This window comes from Tursiops truncatus, chromosome 12, assembly GCF_011762595.2.
Source record: "Tursiops truncatus isolate mTurTru1 chromosome 12, mTurTru1.mat.Y, whole genome shotgun sequence".
NCBI classification, from domain to species: domain Eukaryota; kingdom Metazoa; phylum Chordata; class Mammalia; order Artiodactyla; family Delphinidae; genus Tursiops; species Tursiops truncatus.
In genome coordinates this window covers 73,447,217-73,465,645 of record NC_047045.1, presented here as the reverse complement: position 1 = coordinate 73,465,645, position 18,429 = coordinate 73,447,217, and the positions used below count along the sequence as shown (strand labels likewise).

At 40.0% G+C, this 18,429-nt stretch overlaps 1 protein-coding gene across 2 annotated transcripts in view; it reads right to left on the bottom strand.

Moving 5' to 3' along the window:
* Window positions 1-9,430: 9,430 nt before the first annotated feature.
* The window catches only part of TAB2 (TGF-beta activated kinase 1 (MAP3K7) binding protein 2), an 86,629-nt gene continuing 77,630 nt past the window's right edge, over window positions 9,431-18,429 (bottom strand). For both annotated transcript variants that reach the window (XM_033867827.2, XM_033867829.2), the window contains one exon: window positions 9,431-11,486. In XM_033867827.2, coding sequence (XP_033723718.1) covers window positions 11,344-11,486 — 143 coding nt within the window. In that variant the 3' untranslated portion in view covers window positions 9,431-11,343. The remainder of the gene's footprint in view (window positions 11,487-18,429) is intronic.

Here is an 18,429-nt window from a genome sequence, read left to right as displayed (position 1 = left end):
CATCCATCACCCCGAAGGTTCCCTTGTGCCCTTTTCAGTGAATTCTATCCCACTGCTCTGTTTTCTGTCACTAGAGATTAGCTTTGCTGTTTCTGTAATTTCACAATAATGAAATCATACAGAATGTGCTCCTCTGGCCGGCTTCTCTCACTCCGCAGAATGCATGTGAGACTCGTCTATGTTGTTGTATCAGTATTTGCCCCTTTTTCATCCTGAGTAGTGCTCCAGTGTATATACAGACCGCATCTGTTTATCCCTTCACCGATGATGGGCATGTGGGCTGTTTGCAGGTTTTGGCTATAACGGGTAAACTTGCTGTGTGGACTTCTGTTTTCATTTCCTTGGGCAAGTTACACCCAAACCTTCCATGGCTCATTATTGCCTTATTAAATTAAGCACGCTCTCAATCATCCTCCACAGGATGGTCCAAATTACCTTTCCTGGCTTTTCTTCCCAACCTGTCCTCACCTTTCAGCCGAGCGAGGTCCCCTGCAGATCTCTGCACAGCCCCTGTAGCTTCTAGACTCCACTGGGGCTCACACTGTTTCCCACACCTGGAATGTCTTTCCACCTCTGTCAGATTCGCGCCTACCATGAGTCCCATTTCAAAGGCCTCCCCTTCATAAGTTGTCTCTGACTCAACCATCAGAAGTCATCTCTCCCATCACTGAACTTTGTACCCCTCTGTACAGCACTTGCCTTATAATTACAGTAGATTCTTTTTATTTATGGTAGTTGTGTTCTATGAAGTCTCCACAAACACTGTATTAGTGAATACTAAACTCCCATTCCTAGGGAAATACAGGGTTATGTTCCCATGAGCCTCTGGTCACAACGTTTTCATCCACCAAGTAATACCTGACCTTGTTTCTATGTGTGTTTCATAGGTACTCTTGACTCATTGACTCTGACCTCCCTGGCAGCACCATGACTCACACCTGAACGAGGCTTACCTGACACACCGTCTCTTCTCCTTAGGCACATCCTGGGCTTCCTGAACTCAGGAACACGAGACAGCCCTTCAGCACTATGCTTGGGGGTCATCGTAAACAGCAAAATCACCAATAAAAAGCACAAAAATGCAAAAACTATGGCACTAAATAGGCCATAAAAAAGAACAGGTGTTGGGCTTCCCTGGTGGCGCAGTGGTTGAGAGTCTGCCTGCAGGGGACTCGGGTTCGTTCCCCGGTCCGGGAAGATCCCACGTGCTGCAGAGCGGCTGGGCCTGTGAGCCATGGCCGCTGAGCCTGCGCGTCCAGAGCCTGTGCTCCGCAACGGGGGAGGCCACAACAGTGGGAGGCCCGTGTACCACACACACACACAAAAAAGGACAGGTGTTTATAGTAGGAGAGCTGAAACAAAAAGGCAGGGTCCTCACCTTGTCTGTCTGACCTGAGCCTGAGTGTCAGGAAACTCAAAATTTTCATCGGTCTGTGCATGTCCATGAATGACTATAGTGAGTAGACAAATTCACAAATTTTATGGAATTCCAGGAATAACAAGGATTGACTGTACTGATTTCCCTTTTGTAAGCTCTAAGGCAGTGACTGTATCTGCCATGTCATCTAACACAATGCTTGGCCCATGGGAGGAATGTGATATTGAGAAGCATTTGGGGGAAACTGATAGAAAAATAAAGTTATACTAGCTCACCCAATTTCTCAGGTAACTTAAAATTTGTTATGCACCTCCATGTGCCAGGCCCACATGGGGAGCAGGTATATAGTGGTGAACAAAACAAGAGACCCCGTTCTCACTCGCAGGAGTAAGAATAGGAAGGCTAGCAGAAGGAGTAGCAAACATTGAAATGTAAAATTTCTCCTCAGATGGAAAGAAGATTCCAGAGACTGAGAGCTGATCACTTACTGTAGCTACCTTGGAATAAATAGCAATAAAAATCCATCTGCAAGCCCCTCAGGAGAGCCTGGAGGTAGCTCACTGTAGTGGTTAAAAGCATGACTGGAGTCAGACTGCTCGGTTTTTAATTTTGGTCCCATTAGCTGTGTGACCTTGGGAGAGTTACTTAACCTCCCTGCTTCACTTCTTCTTTTGTAAATGGGAATATCCTATCCTCTACCTCTTTGGGTTGTTACGAGGATCGCATGAGTTAATATTTGTAAAGCATTTGGAACAGTGCCTAATGTAGCAAAAAGCAGGTGTTAATCATATTTTGAAAATTACACAGTGCCCAATTCATCTGCCGAAGAAGCAAACCTTGTCAGATCAATGTGATTACCTTTCTTTTTTTTTTTTTTTTTTTTTTTTTTAACATCTTTATTGGGGTATAATTACTTTACAATGGTGTGTTAGTTTCTGCTTTATAACAAAGTGAATCAGTTATACATATACATATGTTCCCATATCTCTTCCCTCTTGCGTCTCCCTCCCTCCCACCCTCCCTAGTGATTACCTTTCAAAGAGAAACAGGGAAGTGCAATATGAGGTAGATAATGTCTGGGCATCTCATTATCAAGCCAGGAAAGGTGGTCTTGGGCTCTCAGGTGAACTGTGTAGTCTGAGGACGTGCCGAGTAGAGATGTTCCAAGATGTTATCAGGACTGAGTCACGGTTGGTCCTGAGGCTAAGAATCACCGCCCCATTCTGCTCGTCTCCTGGTGAGTCACATACAAACCTACTGAGAAAATGCTCAGTACGTAAAAAAAGGATTAATTTTGAATGGATGGTTAACACTGAAAGAGAAATTAAAGTTTAAATACTCTAAAACATTAGAAAAAAAAAGGTTCTATAAAAACAGCATAGGGAATTCCCTGGCAGTCAAGTGGTTAGGACTCTGTGCTTTCACTGCAGTGGTCTGGGTTCAATCCTTGGTTGGGGTATGTGGCACAGCCAAAAAAAACCCCCCAAAAAACAAAACAAAAAACCCACAACAGCATAAAGTCAGTAGCCATGAAGTAAAAGCACTGATGGATTAAGAAAACAAAACGTAACAAAAGCAAAAACCGAGTGAGTAACTGGGTAGCACAATTCTAAGGCCAACTGAGTCCATGAAATCACCCTGAAGAGCATAGGCAGAGAGCTGTGTGACAAACGCCACAGGAGGAAACCTCCCACATGCCTCAAACGTGTAGCGAAAAGCACAGGACATACAAGTGCCAGAAAACAAGCATTAAGCCCATTTTCTTTCTTATTTTAATCAATCAATTATTAATTAATTAATTAAGCTTTGGCTGCATTGGGTCTTCGTCGCTGTGTGCGGGCTTCCTCTAGTTGCAGCAAGCAGGGGTTGCTCTTCGTTGTGGTGCACGGGCTTCTCACTGCAGTGGTTTCTCTTGTTGCAGAGCACGGGCTCTAGGAGCGTGGGCTTCAGTAGCTGTGCCACGCGGGCTCAGTACTTGTGGCTCACGGGCTGTAGGGCGCAGGCTTAGTAGTTGTGGTGCACAGGCTTAGTTGCTCCGCGGCATCTTCCTGGACCAGGGCTCGAACCCGTGTCCCCTGCATTGGCAGGCGGATTCTTAGCTACTGCACCAACAGGGAAGCCCTAAGCCCATTTTCTGAACAAATAAAGATGTCAAAGGTTCTATGTCCAATTATAATTCATAAAGCATGGTAGAGGAAGCTGGGGCCTTAGGAAAGGAAAACAGAGTGTATGAGGAAAGACGGAAGGTCGTTATTCTGTCTAGAGGAGAAAGCTGAAGGGTTACTGAACTGTATTCTTTGAGAACGGAAGGGCATTTTTTTCCTCTGTATCCTTGTAGAAACCTGAGAAAATAGAACCCAATGACTCAATATAGCAACAAAATCCTTTTACTTGTGGACTCATGACTATGTAAAAATGCCATGAAAAACGAAAGCTTCATACGACTCAAGGTCTCAAGATTTCTGCACCGTAGCGAACATAGATGTCAGTACATCAGAACATAGATGTGCTCAAAGGAAAAAAATGCCAGTTGGCCGAAGGTTTTCAGCGAGTCCTGCTTATTCTTTCTTTCATTTGTCTTGGAATGTGGAGGCCATTTGTTTCATGTAATGTGAAGTCAGTGCCTTTTTTTTTTTTTTGGCAGTATGCGGGCCTCTTACTGTTGTGGCCCCTCCCATTGCGGAGCACAGGCTCCAGACACGCAGGCTCAGCAGCCATGGCTCACGGGCCCAGCCGCTGCGCGGCATGTGGGATCTTCCCGGACCGGGGCACGAACCCGTGTCCCCTGCATCGGCAGGCGGACTCTCAACCACTGTGCCACCAGGGAAGCCCGTCAGTGCCTTTAACTATGGTACATTAATGGTTGTGAACAGTAGAAAAGAGTAAGATTGTGGTTGATAAAGAAATACAGTGACAAGTTTAAAAAACTTTGCTGTGTGTTTTTACCATTTGCTAGTAACGTAATTATGCTCTGGGATACTGAATCTGGTGCTTCAGTGAAAGGGTTTGTGAAATAATTCTATTAAAACCCCAAAAGATAGTCATTATGACTTCAAGCCAATTCGTGTACTAAAATGTACCCTTGTTTCATGGTGCCCATCACACAGGCAGTGTCTTGGTTATACATGCCTGAGTCACAAATATACACCTAGTCCCTGCTCTCTGCTATTGTTCCTTTAGTCGGAAGCCTGTCTTTCCACCCCCTTCTTGGGAAAGGGGAGGAGTTATTTCACATTTCACTTGCTTCTTTCTTTCCTCTTCTCTAGACCAGTTTTCTCAGGAAAAAGATTCTCTCATGTCCTTCTCTGCTTCAATTGTGAATTAAAAAAAAAATTGATCCTCGTTATGTTTAAGAACAAGCCACGCAAACATCTTTATCGAAGAAAAAGGCAAAATTAAAGCTCTAAAATGAAATCAGATGTAACAGAATCAGGAGACTCAATTTCAAATGTCAAATTTCTGGAATTTTCCAGAATATCCACAAAGCTCTCTAATTCTCCACCCTCTTCCAGAAACGTACATAAGAGATTTGAAACATTTTCACTTAATTTCACTGTTAATTTACTTACCCCAATAGTACTGCACCTTATTTCAGTATTTCAAATGCAAAGCATTCCAGTTAATTGGTGATCTGGCCTGGGAACCTATCACTTATGATATTGGTCCTATGAGAAAATACATATCAAGTTCAAAATGGCTGTACCGATTAACTTGGAATTAAATGTTAGAAATTAACTTGGTCGTCAAGAATCATTACCACCATCACCAGTTATTGACTTCTTGCTGTACATAAGGGCATTTACTGTGAGGACACAAAGCGGGTGTGTAACAATACCTGCCCTGTCAGGATGTAAATGGAGAGGTCAAAGTAGCAATGAATGACAAGTGGGCAGAAAATACAGCAAGTGCCATGAGAAGGTGCAGTTTGGAAAGTTCTCACAACCTTGACCCTTGACCTGGTTAAGTTTTGGCTGCACCAAGTTTAACCTTTGAAAGGTTAAACTTAAGTAGAGACAGGGGAAATGGGATGGACAAAAGTACATTGGGGTGATGTGGGGCGTGCAAGATCTCTTCAGGGAAGTGATTAGGCCAATTTAGCTGGAAGAGTATTCTGTTGCAAAGTAACAAACCATCCTGAAAAGACGACAGAATTGTACAAGTTAAGCCCAGTCAGCAATGGGGAAAGAGTAGAGGTTTCTGAAGAGAGCATGGAGATGATGTTCTCTCTTTAATCTAGCTGCAGGTGCAAGGTAAGAGGAAGAAGCCAGAGGCAGAACCGATTAGATCACAGTGCGAAAGGCACTGAGCCTACTAGGAACTAATGGGTGGTTTCACAGGTGGGAGGGAGCTTTTTTCTTTTTTTTTCTTTTTTTGCGGTACGCGGGCCTCCCACTGTTGTGGCCTCCCCAGTTGCGGAGCACAGGCTCCGGACGCGCAGGCTCAGCGGCCATGGCTCACGGGCCCAGCCGGTCCACGGCATGTGGGATCTTCCCGGACCGGGGCACGAACCCGTATCCCCTGCATCAGCAGGTGGACTCTCAACCACTGCGCCACCAGGGAAGCCCCTTTTTTTTTCTAAATTTTATTTATTTACTTATTTTTGGCTGCTTTTGGGTCTTTGTTGCTGCACGTGGGCTTTTCTCTGGTTACGACGAGAAGGGGCTACTCTTCGTTGTAGTGTGCAGGCTTCTCATTGCGGTGGCTTCTCTTATTGTGGAGCACGAGCTCTAGGCGTGCAGGCTTCAGTAGTTGTAGCTCGCGGGCTCTAGAGCGCAGGCTCAGTAGTTGTGGCACACGGGCTTAGTTGTTCCGCGGCATGTGGGATCTTCCTGGACCAGGGCTCGAACCCGTGTTTCCTGCATTGGCAGGCGGATTCTTAACCACTGCGCCACCAGGGAAGCCCAACTTTTTTCTTTTTAAACTCTCTGGAAAGCACTGCCACGGTGAAGATACCACAGTATTTATTCACTATGCTATGAGGATCAATAAGCATTTTTGGAATGTAGATTGGTAAGTTGTAATGGTTCTACTATGTAAGTCGTCCTTTGGTATTCACGGGGGATTGGTTCCAGGACAGTCCCCAAGATATTCAAAATCCAAGGATGTTCAAGTACCTTATATAAAAAGGTGTAGTATTTATTATGCTTTAAATGATCTCTAGACTACTTATAATACCTAATACAATGTAAATAGCTGCTGGTGCACAGCAAATTCAAATTTTGCTTTTTGGAAGTTTTTGGAATCTTTTTCTCCCGAGTATTTTTTTCCCAACATTTATTTATTTATTTGGCTGCGTTGGGTCTTAGTTGCGGCACACAGGATCTTCCTTATGGCATGCGGGATCTTTCGTTGCTGTGTGTGGGCTCATTGCGGTGCGTGGGTTTCTCCCTAGTCGTGGCACACGGGCTTCAGAGTGCGTGGGCTCAGTAGCTGCAGCGTGTGGGCTTAGTTGCCTTGCGGCATGTGGGATCTTAGTTCCCAGATCAGGGATCGAACCGTGGCTTTGGAAGGAGGATTCTTAACCACTGGACCACCAGGGAAGTCCCTTCCTGAGTATTTTTGATCTGCGGTTGCTTAAATCTGAAGATGTAGAACCTGCAGATATGGACGGCCGAATGCAGTTGGGATCAGAGGAAAGATGTATTTCTGCCCTCAGAAGAGGGGGGCGGGAAAGAAAGAGGTAAAAGAAGGGGATCTGTAAAGAGAGGCTAGAATGAAGTGGACCTTGGGTCAATTTTAGGCTTAAAACAAATATGCAGATGTGCAAACACTGGACTAAGTCCTTTGAAGAAAGTGTTTATTTTCCTAGAGAAATAATTTGCTATTCTCCATCATAAAACGTACATTCTTTAGAGAGCTGGACATGCAAGAGAAATATAAACACACTTGATCTCCAGGTCAGCTTTGTAACCTTTGCAAAGCAATCAACCTTTTGACTTTAAAAGAGGGAAAGAATTACAGTGACTGAAATACCAAATTCTGATCGACTGAGATGTCCCTAGACCAATTCAGAGAAATAAATAGTAAACTTACCATTCTGTTCATTAATACTGTTGAGAAAAATGCCTCAAAACCCATTCATACAGAAACATAACCCAGTTTTAGGATAATCCGGTTCCTAGAGAGAAAAGAGGTTGGCTCAGATAGTTCCACATTTAAGCCCCTCAACACCTCTGTGAGGAGGGTTTAACGTTAATATAATTATCTTCCTTTAACAAGGCAAGGAAAGAAAAGCAAAGGACTATCCCAGGGTTACAGAGTAAATCTAGGGAGATGCCCGAATTGGATCCCAACTGTCCTGACTCTTAAGATTTGAGGGGTCTATCTGGGGAATAAGGTGGCACAGTATTAAAAGTGCAACTGCTTTCATAACCTTCTTAAATAACTAGGTAAATTAATGAGCTATTGTACTGTAACATGGCAATTCTACTTTTGAACTTGTAATACAGGAAGAAATTTATAGTTGCAAAGACAATGCATTACCAAGCATTTTTAATGACTAACTACACTCCCTTAAAAAACAACAAGAACAACAACAAAAAAACACCAAACAGCCTACTACATATTGGGGGGGGGAATCCAATTTAACAAATATAAAGCTACAAAGTTGTACTTTCTTTAGAGGAAGCCTTTTCTCTCAGTTGCCTAATTATATTTTCAGATGGGAACAATAAAAATTAAAATGCAGCCCTGAGTCATTTCATCTTCAAGTAAAATGGATACAATTATAGCTTCTAAAAACTAGAATCAAAAAAAAAAATACGTTCACTTGTCACGGAGAAATATAAGCATTTTGTAATATTATATAGGAAACTATGCGAATACCTGTCACGCAGATATCAAATCTGGAATGGCGTTTGATGCCATTTAATATTATTTCCTAAGGCAACACGGTCAACTTCAATTACTCACAGACTGACGATTATATCTCATACCATTTACTTAAACTTATCATTGTTCACTATAATTTCCCAACAACATTAAACTGGGATAGAGGAAACTGATGAAATGTCAGTTAACCTTGCTATTTATACATGCTTTGATTAAAATATAAGTTAAATAGCTAATATAGTTTTGAGCTATCATAGATATGAGTTTATGTACAATTTCAATTCTCCAATATAAAGTCAATTAATATTACACTGTAGTTTGGCCCTGCTTGTCATTTAAAAAAAATGGAAATTTTAAAAGAAAAATAAATTTTTATATTTTTTCCACAAAAATTCTCAATACAACATGCATCTTTGTATAACATACTAGTTATATAGTAGATACTGGCCAACATTTTGTTAAAAATAAAAGTTTTCCTGAGAAGTCCAGTTTACATGAACCGCTAACTGCCCACCTCCCCTTTCAATATAAAGCATGTCAGCACCCAAGGATGATCAGCAATGAGAAACGAAGTCCATCTTTCCATCTGAGGCTCTTAGTGCCTGCAATTCTATTTTAGTGCAATAATTCCTGAAGGTAGTCTCCAGACCACCAACATATCCAGACCTCACATTCCCTGGCAAAGAATATTTATGTCCTACTAGGTTTTAAAAGACCAGTCAGGGCAAGGCAGAGCTTTCTGTAAGTTATGTCATAACAAGGTCAGCAAGGGCCACTCTGCTCTTTTCAAGCTCAGAAAAACTGAGTCATAATTTTTTGAAAACTCAATGTAAAGGTTCTCTTCAGGGGAAGCACCACCATCCTCAGCACTTACACATAATACGAGAGAGCAAATATTAACTAAATGACTACTCAGGCTAAATGGCCCAAGAAATCGCATTTAAAAATCCCAAAAGAAACAAAAGAAAAAGCTATAATAAACTCCGAGAAAAGCAATATTCATTTTTCTGCCTTAGCTTAAACATGATTGCTTTCACTCATTAGTTAAAAAGAAGCCTGCGGAAATTGATACAAGTAATCCAAGCAATGCAGTGGAATGCCGTGATGTCATGAGAAGACTCTAGAGAGTGAGCTTTCTCTGGTTTATATTAACTATCAAAGGTTCTTCTGGGGCATAAATTATCTCCTGTCCCACAGACTTTAAGAACAAGTCACAAAATCCACGTTAGAATAGAAGTGTTTTAATTTTTATAAATAACTTATCTGTTACAAAGATAGTTTTTACCCAGCTAAATCACAAAACCATCAACTCAAGATATCCAAATTACGTTTTATTAATAAAACAAGTAAAAACTGATTTATCAATCTTCACATAGAACTGCAGATGAAGCTGAAAAACAAGGCCTATTTTTAAAACAAAACGCATCAAATGTAAGGGCTTTGAGTTTGTCTAATTAACTAGGATTGTCATAGTTCTTCCCATATACAAGATGCAAAGCCTGGAAGTTAAGGCTTTGACATTCATATAGAATCACCTGTAATAATCCTGTTTATTTAAAAATATTCATTTGCAAACATTTACAGTGGGTGACAGTCTACATTACCTCCTATCTTTTGCTACATTTCAGCACTTCCCTTAGCCCCATTCTAAGTACTGATATATAATTCCATAATTGTTTTTTAAAATGCATACTGTTATTTCTTTTTCTTGATTTCATTTAGTTATATACACTCCTGATCATCTGAATATTTATTTTCCTTATAAAAATATATCATCAAAATAAAGAGATGCTTGAGGTTGCTTCAGTGTTCAAGTTTGCTTGTTTTTCTTTTTTCCAGCTCTTCTTCAGTTGTCCTAAATATGACTAGCCTTGTTTTATAAATATACATGATACTGCCACCAAGTCAGGTTTAGAAACGGATTGCCCCAACAGTAAAGCATTTAAACTTCTCTCCGAAAAAAGGGCTGTAGGTACTGCTGCTGTTGCTGGTTTTGAAACTGTACTTTCCCAATAGTAATCTCTTGTGAGAGTTCTGTGGGACACGAGGCAGATAAAGCAAGCTTAACCTTGTTGCTGTCAGTGGGTTAAAAATATCTTTTGTTTTAAGCTTCCCTGTGGAAGATAAAACACTGTGTTGTGTTACCCACTGCTGAAGTCAGTATATAGTGTGACCTATAGACGTAAGTCTTGTAATATTTTCTGCAATTCACTGTGCAGCATCTGTATGTCTTCACAGAACATCGGCACTCATGAGGGCAAAGTACAGAATAAGTAGAGGAAAGTTATTTTGTGCATAGTTTCATTTCATTAATGCTTTTTTTATTTTAAGGCATTGCTTCTCTCAGGTAAGGCTTAAAAAGGGACATGATCGTGCTTAATCACTAAAAGGAAAAAAGAAAATTAGTTAACAAAAGACTATTACACTATACATATAGAAATACAAGAAAATAATAAGGAAGAAAAGAAATCACTTAAAGCAGACTCGAGAGATCTGTACAGTAGGAAAGGCTTTGGGATATCTCACTCCATGTTTGTACAGACAATGCATGCTGCTTTTCTTTTCATCTTTAGACCCTAGATGCTGGCTTCACAGAGTGGAGACGTTTTCAGGGAAGACAAAGACAAAGCCAAGAGTACCACAGATTTGTGAAGTTCTTCCCCTATCCATTGGCACTATATGGCAGCAAACAGTTTTTAAATAGTTAAACCTTGTTCCTTTTCTTCATGTTTGTAGTGTTTCACCGAAAGCTTTAAAAAAAAAAAAGCCATTGTTCTGTTCCTTCCTCCTGTCAAAATTCAGTAGTGACATGAGGGGAAAAGGTACTGGGAACACCTAGGTATTAATATATTGAGAATTATCCTTAATGGGCTACTGGTAACACTGTACATGGTTAGGCAGTGGGCAACCAAGTCTTTCAGCAGATTACCTTCATGTGATGAATTTCAACTGCCCATGACATTAGACTGAGGTATTATTAGCTCTGTGGGCTGACATTTAACATTAGCACAACACCATCTTGTCACACCTTCAATTTGACAAAATCCTATGTAGCAGTGAAACTTTTCCCCTGATGACAGACTAGTTTCTTGAACTTCAGATGTGGTTTTAGGGAAGATATAGGGCCTCTTGGCTCAGAAATGCCTTGGCATCTCACACTGTTCACAACGGATTAAGGCTGGATGGTTCAAAAAAGTACAGGCAGTACAATTCCACTGAGCCCCCTCATCATCTTCTGTGTCTTGAGTCTTTGGTGTTTTGATGGTGGACCTTTGATCTGTAAGGAAGCAAAAATCGCAAAGTCATAAATTACTGGCAACTTTAAACACTATTTGTACTGCACAGCATGAAACAGCTTGTTAAACAAGTGAAGCACCTAGCTGAAACTGACACACACGCTTGATCCTTACAACCTGTCTCTGTCAGGCTGGCACCTCTCCACTGGGGAACAGCAACATGTACATGACATAACCACCTCAATATCTCCTCAAAGGGGAAAAGAGCATCATTTCCCCCAATTTATAGCAGGAGAAAAGGGAAGTCAATTCATATGGTAACTAATAGCCAAGATTACCATAATGTCAACTAATATGGTGAAAAGGTGTCCAACCACAATGTAATACTGCTAGTGCATTTATGTCTGATTAAAGTTTGAGTTTCATTTCTCACTGAAGTAGTATTTATATTTTTGTTTTCTACCAGGAATGGAAGTTTTTGTTAAATGTTCTCTATCTGAACAACACAAATAAAATATAAAGATGAACTAATTTCTAAAATCTTATTTATTTAACTAAATATCGACAATAGACCTTGGAGGAGTAAATCAGTATAAAATTTTACCAGACTTTATTTCTCACTTTATTTTAAAATCATATTTATTATGGAACACGAGAAAGACTATTAGATTAAAGATTAAGAGTTGTGAGAATGGAGTTCTACTCCTGGCTCTGCCACTAACTCCTAATTTCTTTGCTCTGTGATCTTAGATAAGAAATCATGTATCCTCTACATCTAATCTTTCTTACCTATAAAATAAAGTCACTGCAGCTTTATGAGGCCAATGTTCTAGAATGTTTGAAAGTACAGAGGTAACTTAAATATAAGGAATAATTATATTCCTCCATGGTTGTATCTAAGATGAAATTACGTTTATGAAACTACTTTTTTGGGGGAGGGAGGTACCATTATAATTTCAGAATAGTATCCCTACAAATTATTGTGGAGACGTTTTAAGTAAAAGGAGCATGCATTGTTGGATCTCTCCAGTCAAGGTTTATAATTTGTAGTTTCCAAACTATGTTAAGATAATGTATATTAATTTGAAAATTCTACCTGCTCCATGGAGTTGATAACTAAATGATACCTTTTCTGCTATTTTAAAAGACAAACTATTGTATATAGTAGATGAAAATATCAAGTTTCTATAACAAATTTAAAATCATTAAGCTATGTTTGGTACTTTGTACCCCTTTAGCAGCACTTTACTGTTTGGCGTTAAACACTTTATTGCAAAATTCCCACTTTAAGCATTGGTCAGAATTTTTTAGGCATCACCACAATTTCTGGCACCTGCATGGGCAGCATGGAAGTACTATTTATACTAATTTTCTTTAAATTGAATAACTTTAAAACAAATATCTATTTAAGGTTTACCTAAGTAAAAATATTTGAAAAATCAAGGGTCTGACAGTACTAATTAGTATCCTCTAAGACACATTAAAATAAATACAGTTTAAAAAAAGTTTGACTTTTTACCATCTACAATTATTTCACACTCCATACCTGGGAAACATTTTATAGCATAACTGTTTTTATCTGGGGATAATCCAGTCTACTTACTAGAATTTTGGTCTCACCAAGGTTAGAAAACATTCCTACCTGGCACATTTTCAGTAAAACCTTGTCTTTCCTTTTCGTTTAACTACAAAGGTTTTTTAGGAAGGCTATTCTATCTATATTAACACTTCAATCTATTATTAAGTGCCAGAATCTTCTTCATTATTTAAGTAATATCTAAGGTATCAATAGAGGACCTAATTTTTTTTTTAAATGGAAAAATCTCCAATGGTTTTCTTACATCTGCACGATCTCTTTTGGTACTTAGAATTATGACTCTTATTTATGAGTGGTATTTGGAAACTAAGTAACCACCAGAATTGAAAAAAGAGGAAATTAGGTGGCACAGGATGACTTGTGATTGCCACACTTCATTTTAGCTGTTAAAAAACCCTGCGTTGGGCTTCCCTGGTGGCACAGTGGTTGAGAGTCTGCCTGCCGAGGCAGGGGACACGGGTTCGTGCCCAGGTCCGGGAAGATCCCACATGCTGCGGAGCGGCTGGGCCCATGAGCCATGGCCGCTGAGCCTGCGCGTCCGGAGCCTGTGCTCCGCAACGGGAGAGGCCACAACAGTGAGAGGCCCGCATACCGCAAAAGCAAACAAACAAACAAACGAACAAAAACCCATAAAAAACCCTGCATTGTCTGTTGGTGGAAATGTAAACTGATATAGCCACTACAGAGAACAGTATGGCGGTTCCTTAAAAACCTAAAAATAGAACTACCATACGACCCAGCAATCCCACTACTGGGCATATACCCTGAGAAAATCATAATTCAAAAAGAGTCATGGGATGGGGCTCTTTGGTGGAGCTAATGGCAGACTCTGGGAGGGCTCACGTCAAGGAGAACTTCCCAGTACTTCTGCTGCCAGTGTCCTCGTCCCCATAGTGAGCCACAGCCACCGCTGACTCTGCAGGAGACCCTCCAACACTAGCAGATAAAGAAACAGAGGCTAAAGACCCATTAGCAGGAAAGTCAGCACTGGAACTCAGGACTTCTGACTGCAGAGACCACCCACACACTTCCACATCTTCTGTTTCTCTCAAGGCCCAGCCCTGTCTTCCGAAGAGAGATCGGGTGCTGACAGGGTCTTGGTGCTCTGGCCGGATGTCAGGCCTGAGCCTCTGAGGTGGGAGAGCCGAGTTCAGGACACTGGACCACTAGAGGCCTCCCAGCCCCACGTAATATCAAACAGCGAAAGCTCTCCCAGAGACCTCCATCTCAACACTAAGACTCAGCTCCACTCAGTGCTTCACCCAGCAAACTACAGTGCTGGGCACCCTATGCCAAACAACTAGCAAGACAGGAACACAACCCCACCCATTAGCAGACAGGCTGCCTAAAATCATAATAAGGTCACAGACACCCCAAAACACACAACTGGACGTGGTCCTGCCCACCAGAAAGGCAAGATCCTGCCTCATCCACCAGAACACAGGCACTAGTCCCCTCCACCAGGAAGCCTGCACAACCCACTGAACCAACCTTAGCCACTGGGGTCAGACACCAAAAACATGGGAATTACTAACCTGCAGCCTGTGAAAAGGAGACTCCAAACACAGTAAATTAAGCAAGATAAGACAGAGAAACCCACAGCAGATGAAGGAGCAAGGTAAAAACACACCAGACCAAACAAATGAAGAGGAAATAGGCAGTCTACCTGAAAAAGAATTCACAGTAATGATAGTAAAGATGATCCCAAATCTTGGAAATAGAATGGAGAAAATACAAGAAACGTTTAACAAGGACTTGGAAGAACTAAAGAGGAAACAAACAATGACATATAACACAATAAATGAAATTAAAAATTCTCTAGAAGGAATCAATAGCAGAATAACTGAGGCAGAAGAACGGATAAGTGACCTGGAAGATAAAATACTGGAAATAACTACCACAGAGCAGAATAAAGAAAAAAGAATGAAAAGAATTGAGGAAAGTCTTAGAGACCTCTGAGACAACACTGAACACACCAACATTCGAATTATAGGGGTCCCAGAAGCAGAAGAGAAAAAAGAAAGGGAGTGAGAAAATATCTGAAGAGATTATAGTTGAAAACTCCCCTAATATGGGTAAGGAAATAGTCAATCAAGTCCAGGAAGCACAGACAGTCCCATACAGGATAATCCAAGGAAAAACACGCCAAGACACATATTAATCAAACTATCAAAATTAAAAACAAAGAAAAAATACTAAAAGCAGCAGTGAAAAGTAACAATTAACATACAAGGGAATCCCCATAAGGATAACAGCTGCTCTTTCAGCAGAAACTCTGCAAGCCAGAAGGGAGTGGCAGGACATATTTAAACCGATGAAAGGGGAAAACCTACAACCAAGATTACTCTACCCAGCAAGGATCTCACCCAGATTCCACAGAGAAATTAAAACCTTTAGAGATAAGCAAAAGCTAAGAGAATTCAGCACCACCAAACCAGCTCTACAACAAATGCTAAAGGAACTTATCTAGGCAGGAAACACAAGAGAAGGAAAAGACTTACAATAACAAAGCCAGAAGAATTAAGAAAATGGTAATAGGAACATACATATCGCTAACTACCTTAAATGTAAATGGATTAAATGCTCCAACCAAAAGACACAGACTGGCTGAATGGATACAAAAACAAGACCCATATATATGCTGTCTACAAGAGACCCACTTCAGACCTAGAGACACATACAGACTGAAAATTAGGGGATGGAAAAAGATATTCCACGCAAATGGAAATCAAAAGGAAGCTGGAGTAGCAATTCTCATATCAGACAAAATAGACTTTAAAATAAAGACTATTACAAAAGACAAAAATGGAGACTACATAATGATCAAGGGATCAATCCAAGAAGAAGATATAACAATTGTAAATATTCATGCACCCAACATAGGAGCACCTTAATACATAAGGCAAATGCTAACAGCCACAAAATAGGAAATCGACAGTAACACAATCATAGTTGGGGACTTTAACACCTCACTTTCACCGATGGACAGATCATCCAAAATGAAAATAAACAAGGAAACACAAGCTTTAAATGATACATTAAACAAGATGGACTTAATTGATATTTATAGGACATTCCATCCAAAAACAGCAGATTACACTTTCTTCTCAAGTGCTCATGGAATATTCTCCAGGATAGATCATATCTTGGGTCACAAATCAAGCCTTGGTGAATTTAAGAAAATTGAAATCGTATCAAATATCTTTTCCGACCTCAACACTATGAGACTAGATATCAATTACAGGAAAAAATCTGTAAAAAATACAAACACATGGAGGCTAAACAATACACTACTAAATAACCAAGAGATCACTGAAGTAATCAAAGAAGAAACCAAAAAATACCTAGGAACAAATGACAATGAAAACATGATGACCCAAAACCTATGGGATGCAGCAAAAGCAGTTCTAAGAGGGAAGTTTATCGCAATGCAATGCTACTTCAAGAAACAAGAAACATCTCAAATAAAGAACCTAAACTTACACCTAAAGCAATTAGAGAAAGAACAAAAAACCCCCAAAGTTAGTAGAAGGAAAGAAATAAAGATCAGATCAGAAATAAATGAAAAAGAAATGAAGGAAATGATAGCAAAGATCAATAAAACTAAAAGCTGGTTCTTTAAGAAGATAAACAAAATTGATAAACCATTAGCCAGACTCATCAAGAAAAAAAGGGAGAAGACTCAAATCAACAGAATTAGAAATGAAAAAGGAGAAGTAATAACTGACAATGCAGAAACACAAATGAGCATGAGAGATTACTACAAGCAGCTATACGCCAATAAAATGGACAACCTGGAAGAAATGGACAAATTCTTAGGAAAGCAAAACCTTCCAAGACTGAACCAGGAAGAAACAGAAAATATAAACAGACCAATCACAGGCACTGAAATTGAGACTATGATTAAAAATCTTCCAACAAAAGCCCAGGACCAGATGGCTTCACAGGCGAATTCTATCAAACATTTAGAGAAGAGTAACATCTATCCTTCTCAAACACTTCCAAAATACAGCAGAGGGAGGAACACTCCCAAACTCATTCCACGAGGCCACCATCACCCTGCTACCAAAACCAGACAAAGATGCCACAAAAATATGAAAACTACAGGCCAGTATAACTGATGGGCATAGATGCAAAAATCCTCAACAAAATACTGGCAAACAGAATCCAACAGCACATTAAAAGGATCATACACCACGATCAAGTGGGGTTAATCCCAGGAATGCAAGGATTCTTCAATATACACAAATCAATCAATGTGATAAATGATATTAACAAATTAAAGGAGAAAAACCATATGATCATCTCAATAGATGCAGAAAATGCTTTTGACAAAATTCAACACCCATTTATGAAAAAAACCCTGCAGAAAGTAGGGAGAGAGGGAACTCACCTCAACATAATAAAGGCCATATATGACAAACCCACAGCCAACATCGTTCTCAATGGTGAAAAACTGAAACCATTTCCACGAAGATCAGGAACAAGACAAGGTTGCCCACTCTCACCACTATTATTCAACATAGTTTTGGAAGTTTTAGCCACAGCAATCAGAGAAGAAAAAGAAATAAAAGGAATCCAAATCGGAAAAGAAGAAGTAAAATTGTCATTGTTTGAAGATGACATGATACTATGCATAGAGAATCCTAAAGATGCTACCAGAAAAATACTAGAGCTAATCAATGAATTTGGTAGAGTAGCAGGATACAAAATTAACGCACAGAAATCTCTTGCATTTCTGTACACTAATGATGAAAAATCTGAAAGAGAAATTAAGGAAACACTCCCATTTACCACTGCAACAAAAAGAATAAAATACCTAGGAATAAACCTACTTAAGGAGACAAAAGACCTGTATGCAGAAATCTAAGACACTGAAGAAAGAAACTAAAGATGATACAAACAGATGGAGAGTTATACCATGTTCTTGGACTGGAAGAATCAACACTGTGAAAATGACTCTACTACCCAAAGCAGTCTACAGATTCAGTGCAATCCCTATCAAACTACATATGGCATTTTTCACAGAACTAGAACAAAAAATTTCACAATTTGTATGAAAACAAAAAAGACCCCGAATAGCCAAAGCAATCTTGAGAAAGAAAAAAGGAGCTGGAGGAATCAGGCTCCCTGACTTCAGACTATACTACAAAGCGACAGTAAACAAGAAAGTATGGTACTGGCACAAAAAGAGAAATATAGATCAATGGAACAGGATAGAAAGCCCAGAGATAAACCCACGCACCTATGGTCACCTTATCTTTGATAAAGGAGGCAAGGATATACAATGGAGAAAAGACAGCCTCTTCAGTAAGTGGTGCTGGGAAAACTGGACAGGTACATGTAAAAGAATGAAATTAGAACACTCCCTAACACCGTACACAAAA